The sequence below is a fragment of the Limanda limanda genome, chromosome 14, assembly GCF_963576545.1.
Source record: "Limanda limanda chromosome 14, fLimLim1.1, whole genome shotgun sequence".
In the NCBI taxonomy this organism is placed as follows: Eukaryota; Metazoa; Chordata; class Actinopteri; order Pleuronectiformes; family Pleuronectidae; genus Limanda; species Limanda limanda.
The window spans coordinates 17,310,653-17,321,259 of NC_083649.1; the positions used below are offsets into that span (position 1 = coordinate 17,310,653).

The 10,607-nt window shown below is 40.6% G+C and overlaps 1 protein-coding gene across 2 annotated transcripts in view; it reads left to right on the forward strand.

Moving 5' to 3' along the window:
• gria3a (glutamate receptor, ionotropic, AMPA 3a) overlaps positions 1–7,646 on the forward strand; it is a 70,484-nt gene extending 62,838 nt beyond the window's left edge. Inside the window, exons 13-15 of one of the 2 annotated variants that reach the window (XM_061086185.1) lie at positions 115–362; positions 1,151–1,265; positions 7,401–7,646. In XM_061086185.1, the coding sequence (XP_060942168.1) occupies positions 115–362; positions 1,151–1,265; positions 7,401–7,646 (609 nt within the window). Of the gene's footprint in view, positions 1–114; positions 363–1,150; positions 1,266–6,085; positions 6,201–7,400 lie in introns of both variants that reach the window. The other variant, XM_061086183.1, reaches the window with a different exon arrangement.
• The last annotated feature ends 2,961 nt before the right edge of the window (positions 7,647–10,607 follow it).

Consider the following 10,607-nt stretch of genomic DNA (forward strand, 5'->3'; position numbering starts at 1 on the left):
TAACTTCTGCTTTTTCTCAAACCCACAGCGGCTCATTATGAATATTGTTATGACTGTTGATGTGTGATTCATGCATAACTAACCTGTGTCCTCTCTCTGTGTCCTCTTATGCAGCGCTCCAAAATAGCAGTTTATGAGAAAATGTGGTCTTACATGAAATCGGCAGAACCGTCAGTGTTTGCCAAGACAACACCAGACGGAGTGTCCCGGGTACGAAAGTCGAAGGGCAAGTTCGCCTTTCTGCTCGAGTCCACTATGAACGAGTACATAGAGCAGCGGAAGCCGTGCGACACCATGAAAGTGGGCGGGAACCTCGACTCTAAGGGCTATGGCGTGGCCACACCCAAAGGCTCTGCATTAGGGTGGGTGGGATAATATAACAATGTCCTCCATGTTGTTATAGTATTCCACCTACCCTGATGTCTCCATTTGTCATTCTCTTCTCCCTCAGCTCTTTAATTCTTCTTTTTTTTCCCAATGCATCAATGAGTGAACAGTATTTTGAGTTATTTGAATTGATTCGACATGTTCAGCCATTTTCTGTTCTGTCCTATTTATCTGGTTTGTGTCCTCGTCACTTTCTTCCCCCCCCCACCCCCCAAGGCTTTTGGTGCACCAGTCTCGTGCAGTCAATCCATTTGTATGTCGTTGTGCACCGTCACTTTCCCCAGTCTTGTTTATTTGGCTCTTCTCCCCTTCACCCCCCCCCCCCACCCTCACCCCCCACCACTTGATCTGTGTTGTGCTCTTTTGCATTGCTTCTAATTCAACACTGAAAGATTTCTTTCCTTATTCATTTGCTGATGAAAATGCTGCTCTGTGAGTTGTGATGAATGTTAAGCTGCATGCTGGATGTTCTTATTTCTAATTCAACGACGACAGAATGTCCCCATCCCGCACACTTCAGTTACGAGCAATGTAACCCTCCATGCCACCACCTCTCTAATATTTGACGTTTTCTTTGCTGTAAAAATGCTTCTTACCCCCCCTCCCCCCCCACACACACACCAGTGAAATTCTTTACCAATTTGTCCCTCCCGTGCTCCCCTTCTGAACCATTGATATCTATCACTATTCTTTACTAATATTCTATATTAGATTTCTCACGGACCTGTTAATTTTCTTACAAGTTATGTTTTATCGTTTCAAGAAATGCTGTTAACCTGGCAGTGTTAAAACTGAATGAGCAAGGCCTCTTGGACAAATTGAAAAACAAATGGTGGTACGACAAGGGAGAGTGCGGCAGCGGGGGAGGTGACTCTAAGGTCAGCCTCAATGTCACCAAAGTCGGGTATCCTAGAACAGAGTAATCGGCAAGGCTGTGGTCACTGACTCCATAGTCTCTGGGCCAAAGTACATGTAAACAAGCTACTGATCAATTTGTAAGGTGCAACTGTGATCAACTTGGAACCCTTCACTTGGCTAATGGAGGAGAAAAACAGCAATAAGGTGTAGAATTAGTCGAGTAATAGAGAACCGAATACGAGGACTTTAATATTCTGACAGATGTTTCTGTGTTTTTGACCTGTGGTTACGAAAGACAGAAACCAGCTTCCCCTCTGTTGTTTATATCCACAGGCCAACGTTTAGGCTTCCTATCTATCTATCTATATTTGAAATTCTGCCAGAGGGATTAGAGTGAATGGAATGTCACGCCCTCAGCATCTGTAAGCTGAGCGATGTATGCACTCTCCAATCAGCCGAATGGCGTTAGGCACGGGAAACAGCGTTGTCTTGAGGGGACTAAGCATCACAGGCAAACGTGAGAATTCTAATGACAGAGTGAAAACTAACGGTCCAAACTTTTATTTTTTTTGTCCAACATCCTCTCACCGAAATCCAGAGTAAAACTGACAGAAGTCTTTGGTTGGTCTTGACCCTAAGGCCAGTCAAAGTCTTTCCATGGCAACCCTGACCTGGTAAACCCTGCAGTAGTAGAGTGTAAGATGTGACCGGGGGCTCCATTTGTGCAAGCAGATTTGATTCACATCACACATTTGTTTTAATAATGAATTTATGCTTCACGTAAAAATAGCGGTGACTGTGGCGAAGACACAATCAGACCTTAAAGCAAAACTATGCAACTTTTCTTACCTTAAAATAGCAGCTTCAAAACGAGTTGATGGTTCAGTGAGGTGGAATAAGGAGAATTTCATTACCCAAACCTCACGTGTGAGAAGTGTGTAACTGACTGATAGTCGCCGCTTCGATCGTCAGAACCAGGTCCAGCAAGTTCCAGAGTAATGATGAACTACGTACGGCTACATCCATACTCCTCTAAGTTTTCAAACTTAAACAATCATGTCCACACTAGTGTTTTGGCTTCACATCAGTTCATACTAACATGCCTGAAAATGCACATCACATGACCACTCGTGTACACTGGGCATGGGTGTGCCAATGTGCACAGGACGTATTTGGTTGCAGAAAGAGCGAGGCCACAAACCAGATGCAGCAATGGCATGGATGTATTTTCTCAGACTGTCCATGTTGAGTAGTACAATGGTAGCCGAAGCAATAGGCTAATTGTGGGTCTTGTCTCGTGAAGGGCGTCGTCAGCGAAGGCTACGTCGTGACCTATAAGACCCAATCAGCAAACGGCTGTGAGTCTCTACATCATTGTTTCCGAACTGCTCCATTTCTACAATGAGTAGTTTTCAAAACTAAAACCAGATCAACAGCGTTTCCAAACTTCTCCAAAAAACGCCAAAGTTGTGTGGACGCCAGGAGTGTACGTAGCAGACTTAAAGTATGGATATAGATTCAGAAGTTATTCAAAATCAACATTCATCTCCCGGTTAGTGATTTTTAAAATATCAAGAATTCTAAACAGAGTTTGGTGGAATTCTGAATATCAACCGTTCAGTTGTGTTTCAGTTCAGTGAGTGGAAGCAAACTGTCATAGCTCCTGTCAACTGAGCGATAGTCTACATAAAAACCCCTCAATTACACAGATACAGAGGCCAACAGTACTAATTACCATGTGGAGCTGCAGAGGGCACTGTTGCTCAGTACAAGTTCAAATAGTGCTGCTTTAAAGTGAGACGATAGCAAGATGATGGAGGAATGAAAAGTTGCATAGTTCTGCTCTAAATGTCAAATTAAAGCAAACCAGTTAAGTTACATTCCCATGTACACATGCTCTTCAGCACATAACATCCATACTTATACTTTTTCAGAGCTGTGCTGCAGAAGAGCTGACACCTTTTACCAGATCAGTGTGTCTATTAAATACAGACATCAATAAGGATTTCTCTTTCAATCAAATCTGTTGTGCGACCTGTCTATAAATGAGGCCCCTGATCTTGTGTTTCAGACTAACCTGGGCACAGTAAAAGCTGTGCTACTGTGGATCCGTCTCTGCCTCTGCTCTCCAGCTTGCCTCATGACCGCAGCACTCTTGGCACATTGTGAGAGAAGAGACGCGGCAAACCTTTCTGTTATCAACTGTAGCCATTCATTTCTGAGTGAGCAGAACATGGATGCTACCGGTGGGATAACGCAAAGAAGCCGTCTCCTCTCGCCGGCAATTTGCCTCGACCCCTCGGTTAGAAAGAGAGTTAACAATCGGTGTGACACTCTCACATCTGACTGCCATGTTTCCTTGTCTTGATTTCACTTTCAGAAAGGCACGTGTGGGTAATTCAACAAGTAAATATATTGCATGTAACTACCACTGAGAAAATACACCGTAACAACAAATCAACGATGTTATTCAAATGATCTGTACATATTGTAAATCAGAGGTCTTTTAATGTTTATTTCATATGGAGTCGTGTTCACAGGTATTTTTATCAATCAGAGCTGGATGATATAAAATATCCACGGGAAAGTGGGTAATTTATGTATCTAGAATGTGATGTTTGTTTGATTTGACTTCATACAGAATGTGATTTATGTCTTAATTTGTGCATGAGAGTCCGTGTTGTGCATGTGTGGTTCATGTTGTGACTTGTTCCGTGTGGTCATGAGTGTGTTAAGATGCTGTTTTCCTGTTTTGCAGACAGTCTGAAGGCTAAAGTTCTGATGTGAGGGGAGCAGACGTTTGTTTGTCTCTTGCACACAGGCTCAAAAAAACTGCAGAGGGCGGACACATTTAAAGACAGAACTGAATCATCAAATATATGATAAGAATACAAATAATAAGAATAAAATCTAATAAGATTATTATTTTATAATTTTTTCTCATAAAAAATATTTTATAAGGTGAATCATAAATATACATGTATGCATATATATTTAACTTCCCCTTTTTGGAGCTGCTATCACACCAGATGTTTGGGACAGTTTCTTTCTCTGCAGTATGAATATCTGATGGCGTTATTCTTCAATACATAGCAAAAATATATGATTTGCTTTTTGAAATGACCCAAACTGCAACAAGTCGAAGAGGACACACACACACACACGTCCTTCAGTATCTAGATTTACTAGTTTATCTTTAAATTTCAGGTTATTGCTTTACTTTATTGTCAAGACGTTTACAGTGTTAAACAATGTCAAACTATGTGTTTCTACACATAGAAATACATTATGTAAGAGCAGATAATGAGAAGAGGGGAAGGTTTGAGCGTTTCTGAGCTGTGAACTCAGTGTATCGTTTTAAAGTCCATGGCCACCACCTGGTGGTGACGGTCTCACAAAAGTTAACCCTTTGTTTTTGTTATGACATAGAGAAAAATCTGTTTGATTCCATGTCGCTTGCTGACCTGAGGCACCGAGCTCTGAGGGCGTCACTGGGAGATAACACACACAAAAGCTAGTCACTAGATGATCATCAATAACAAGAAGGACACTCAGTAGAGTTCAAACGTCCCCTTAAATTCAATTACGCCGTACACACTCATAGATACCAATTCCTGAATTTGGCTGATTGTATTTCATCATAATCTGTGTATTATTCCCTGGAAACATTGTGAGAAAGTGAATCCACCCACAGTTCAGATCTGCAGTTTAATGGGTTCCTCTCTGACCAAAACCACATTCTTAAGTTTTCTTAAAAACATACAAACCCACCAACCAACAAACCAACCAACAAAGAGATTAAAACATAAGCTTCTCTGGGGAGGAAATAAGTTACAACAACGTTAATATTTTAAACTGTGATGAAGTGTCTTTATATATCACACAAACAAATCATCACAACTTTGCCTTTGCAAAAAGCTCTGACTGGAGACAGGACAGCACATCGCCCACTCAACATGCATGACTTTTCTTTTGAATTATTATTAATATCTTTCTTTAATATGATCAGAAAACAGGATTTGTCCTCTATTTGACGATACAAAGAACACAGTGGTGAATGCAATATATTTGATGATGTTGGATTACGAACACTGTCATAAGTTCTGAAAAGGAAATACGCCTGGAAATGAGGCAGTCACGGAAATTAAAACAGAATGTCTTGCAAAGCCAAAAATCCCCAAACTGACTCAGAAAGTGACATTTTCTTGACCTCATCCAAACTCACTGTAACCTCGATCTAAGATTAAGACAAAATTAGGATCTAAATGAGTATGTCTGCTGTCGTTCTCGGTTCTAAAGATGTGTTTCAGTTCGGGGAAGGACATTGGACACCCTGCTGTTACGATTGAAAGGGGAGATTTGTGAGACATTACCCTGAAATCTCAGAATTTGGACTGCTGTGTTTTGTCTGTTAGTCAAGAAAGGGTTCCTGTTAGATTCACCTTGCTAAACTTCCAAAAGGCTGCACATAGCAACAACAACAACAACAACCCAAAAAGTGCCCTCAACGATTCTCGCCTCTGTTTCCTCTCATTTTGTGAAAGCTATGCAGCAGCCGCTTTATTCTGCAAGTTCAAATTTGTTCCTCTCCTTGTGATCAGTGTGTGCCGATTACTCAAAGCGATATAGATGGGGTCTGGCATGCTAGGGTAGTCATGGATTATGAAAGGTCATATATTTATATCTATATTTATTTACATACTGTAGTATTGCTTGCTATCTGTGATGTGTTGGCCAGGACCCTACTCTATCGCTTTGCACATTATAAAGTAGATTTAAAAAAGTTGAATAACATAAAATAACATAATAAAATGTTATTTATGTTATTTCCCACGTGAAGAACTCCTGTAAACCTTGCAGTATTGAAACTCAGTGAACAAGGCATCTTAGACAAGCTGAAAAACAAATGGTGGTACGATAAGGGTGAATGTGGAACCAAGGACTCTGGAAGTAAGGTCAGTCGCTGCAGGTCTTTTTACACTGATTGCCATATGCATTTTGACCCAACTGTTCATATGCAAACATCCTAAGCATAAACATTGTGTCAGATATGTAAACCACAACATGATATAGTTTCTGAACACTTGAGTGAGCAAGACATTAACAACTAGATCTGCTCCACACATAGTCGAATGTGTTTATTCACACTCTGATCATGATTCATTACATTAACATGTTACTGTCGTATGCAGACGATTCTAGGATTTGTAAAAAAATAGCAGCATGATCACACAATATTTTATTTTGACTTCATACCATCCAATTTGAAAAAACCATAGAATTGAAACCATTATACTGCTATTTAGTCTTCCAAACCTCTATTGAAATTTAGTTTATTGGTGTTCTTATTCATTTGTATGCAAACAGCGCATGTTAACTCTGACATGAGCGGCCGTGTTTCCCCCAAAGGTGTCCTCATTCTGACACAGACCCAACTGACCTTTAAATACCATCTGAGCACAAAGTGGTCCGATGGCATTTAATAGTCATGTCTCATAGATGGATTGTCAGAGTGAGGAACTTTCTTTCTTACATCTTCAGTTCATTTAAATAAGTTTACCCGCCAGTTAACAGACTTTTTTAGACTTCAAGTGTAGACATTAATGGCTGACGGCCTGTAAAATATCCCTCAGGGCCCGGATGCAAATGGTAAAACTCACATAAATGGATTTCAATATAACTGTTTGGCTTTTAATAGCAGCAAAATGGTTAAATTCGCCCTCCACAGCTTTGCCACTTTGATTGTACATATGCAGTGTGTTGACGTTGAAGCAGCTACAGTGAGATAGTGACTGAGGGTTTAATGTGTAGACCTGTACGACCACGACCGCCTTCCTTTAGAGGTGGTCTCGTAAAGAGACCATGAAGCAGCGTAGACAGCAGCTCTCTCTCTCTACATTCACCTTACCAGCTCTTTAGAGTGGAAATCACCCAAGAGGAGGAATTAGACACATTTAGGTTTTTATCACACCTATTGGTTCAATTTAGCAACTACACCTCAGGAGACACAATTAGCTCCTCAGAGTTTCTGTGTAGCCGTAGTGCAGCAGAATGTACATTTAGGATTTATGTTAGCGTGGGTATAGATGTTTGTTTGAGGTCAGCCTCACGTTAGTTTTGAAAAATGTCTTAATGGTGGTCTTTACCTCCCCCAGGACAAGACAAGTGCACTAAGCCTGAGCAACGTGGCAGGAGTCTTCTATATTCTGGTAGGAGGGCTGGGCCTGGCTATGACCGTGGCTTTGATAGAGTTCTGCTATAAGTCTCGGCAAGAAACCAAAAGACTGAAGCTGGCAAAGAACGCCCAGAACTTTAAGCCAGCCCCTCCGGCAAACACCCAGAATTTTGCCACGTACCGTGAAGGCTACAACGTTTACGGGACAGAGAGTGTTAAAATCTAGACGGTGAGTCGTTTTGTTGACCTGAAAGTTTCTGACTTGAACTGGAACGTGTTGCAATGTGGAATTGAATGAATGCATGGATGAATGACTGTTTAAAGATGGAGGACATCAGATTTCAGCTGGGGCAACTTCCACCAAATGTATTCGGAAAATTAACCCGATGAGAGAACCATGTTCAGGAAAGTTGTACTTGACATGACTTTGGTTAGTTTGGTCCATGTCTTATCCCTTAACATGGAGGTGGTAGGGTTTACGACCTACAGCTCAGCCAGCCACCAGGGGGCGATTGAGATGTTTTGGCTTCAGTTTCAGGGAGCTTTCGTGTCGTCCATCTTTCTTTCCAGTCATTGGTACGAATTAGTGAATGATCAACATGTACATCATGAATTGTCTGTTTTCCACGTTGAGTGAACCCATGATGTTATCTGCTGTTTGTCTTCAATGTATGTTTGATTAACTCATGATTGTCTTTCTCATAAAAAACGTGTATGATACATTCCATGATGGAGGTTAGTATTGAATTCTGTCTCTACCTGTAAAATGTGCTGTAAAATATCTGATTTTTACCTCCTCCTTTACGCCTAAATTACCGACTTAGTATAATTTGGCTTTGCCAGTAGAGACGTGTGCCTCTGTTTGTTCCCACAGTGCGTCAATGTCACAAACGCGCCGAAAACTGAGGCGCTCTCTCGCCTCGCTCTGCTTCCAAATAAGCACGTTCACCCGAGTGTCTCATTTTCATTATTGCTAGTTGGAGCCAATAAAACCTTTATGTGTAGCACAGAGTCATTTGACCCAGCAGTGAATGCCCATTGCATCCATTCCCATCGCAGACGTTAGTGGGTGTTGTTGAGTTCTTTGACCAGCGGAGAAGGGGATTTAGAGTCATGGTGACAGCTGAAGATTTCTTTCCTGAATCTCATATTTGTCCTTTACACATCATGTCCCGGCTTTGCAGAGATGAAACGTGTGGATTCCCACTGGTGCATCTGGATGGAAATAGCCTCTGTGTGACCCCGACACCTCGCGGCTGGCATCCCGGGAGCAGCAGCCTTCCTTCTCATCAGCTTGGACACAAGCCTACAAGTTAACAAGTGCTCATTTTGGGGTTGTGAGACCCGTCACACTAACAGAGGGCAATGACGCAACAGGACTTTTTGCTTCTGGAAACATGGAAGTTGCCTCTTGTAGTGCCTTATGGAGCATTTCGGCGTCATGGCAATGCAATTAAAATTGAATTCACTTGAAAACAAACAAAAAAAAAATCTGTGGACGTTGGGCAAACCATTGCTTCAAATGACAATTAGACGAACTGTTGTAATTTTTTCTATTTTGAAGAAGAAGAAGAAAAAAAAGCCATGAATTGCAATCAAAACATCCTGGAGTACTTATTGAGTCACTGGAATCCTTTACTGACATATTTTGTGGTGAAATCTTGAGTTGGATAAATGTTATATTTAGTGAAGTAAAGTCATTTTCTTGTTTTACTATAAGACTATTTTCAGTGTCATAATATTTAAGACAAGCATCAATCGATAAGGATAGGTACCAATAAACCAGATGACATTTCGCCCCAGTTTTCATGCAGAAAATATCAATAAAATGAAAGTAGTGGTCATCTTATGTGGTGTTACTGTGGAAGCCTGAACGTACGACTCTGTTTTCACTTAGACGCTTGTTTTAAATCAACTTGCTGAGACTGCATTTGTTTTAACTGCCACACGTTTGCAGCGGAACGGTTTTTTAATGACATGCGGTCGGCTTTTAAGCACTTGTGCCATACTTTTAAATTCAGAAGAATTAGAAAAAAATCCTTTTAGACGTAGGTGGCCGACCCCCCCTTTTTATGTAAGAGCATATTCAAAGTGGTTTGACTGGGCTTATGGTTAACACTTTGTACACACTAAGAAGCTGCTCTCGTGTAAATGCTCTGTCTGCAGCTGTGGATCTTTCTGGTCTACGATAACACACCATGGCTTCTGTGGTTGTGATGAGCTGTCCGCGTCCATATGCAGAGGGAGAGCTGGTGAACTGTACAGTGAGGAGAGAGCTATGAATGAAACATTTGTCTGTTTGTATAAGTGAACTTTTTATAAAACTGAATTTAAAAAAAGCAGAAAAAAAACGCTACAAACCATGTTCGCCTACATTCGTTTAGTATCTCAGACTTTCTCATCCTTTTTCTTCCCAGATAAAGTGCATGTGAATTCGGTGAAATGTTTTTCGCCAAACTGCAAACTCCAGAACGGACCCTGGTTTATTGTCCGCTGACGACGTTAGATCCACTTTGGTTTTTAGTTTCTCCAGTTCATTTGTAACAGTACCTCAGCCATGAGAGTTGCATGTGTGGACACAGTGAACCTCTGTGGAGAGGACATGTACAAAGGATTTTATTACATTTCCTTAATAAAAGCAGGTTTATATTCATCTTGTGCACTCACGTCTTTTTTCCTTTCCAAGTAGAAGGAACATCTACATAAACTCAGTGTGAATGTTGAACAAGACAACCTACAGGATATTTTGTTCAAGGATTAAGAGTAAATAGAACCTAATATAATAACTAACTTAATTTTTAAGCGATAGTTTACACATTTAAACCTTTTTTTCTTTTATAGTTGCATATGTTTCCGGATATGAGGGGGAAAAGTTGATTTTGAAGTGTTTTTTCAGATCCCATAATTTCATAGTAATTTAAAAAAACATAACAGAAAGAACTTTATCTGGTACAAACTGTAGGGGAGACAGCTATTTGAGTTTAATTAGTCAAGTTTCAACTGGATAAACGACAGATCCATTTCAACTCAAATAAAACTTTATCATAAGAAACATGTTTGATCAATAAAATGCTACTCCATAAATAAACTATACATATAGGTCATTGACCAAAATGGTATTATGCAATCCCTTGAAATGAACTGGAAGTAAGTTTTACTCCCCAGAAACATTTCTGTGATTTTATAG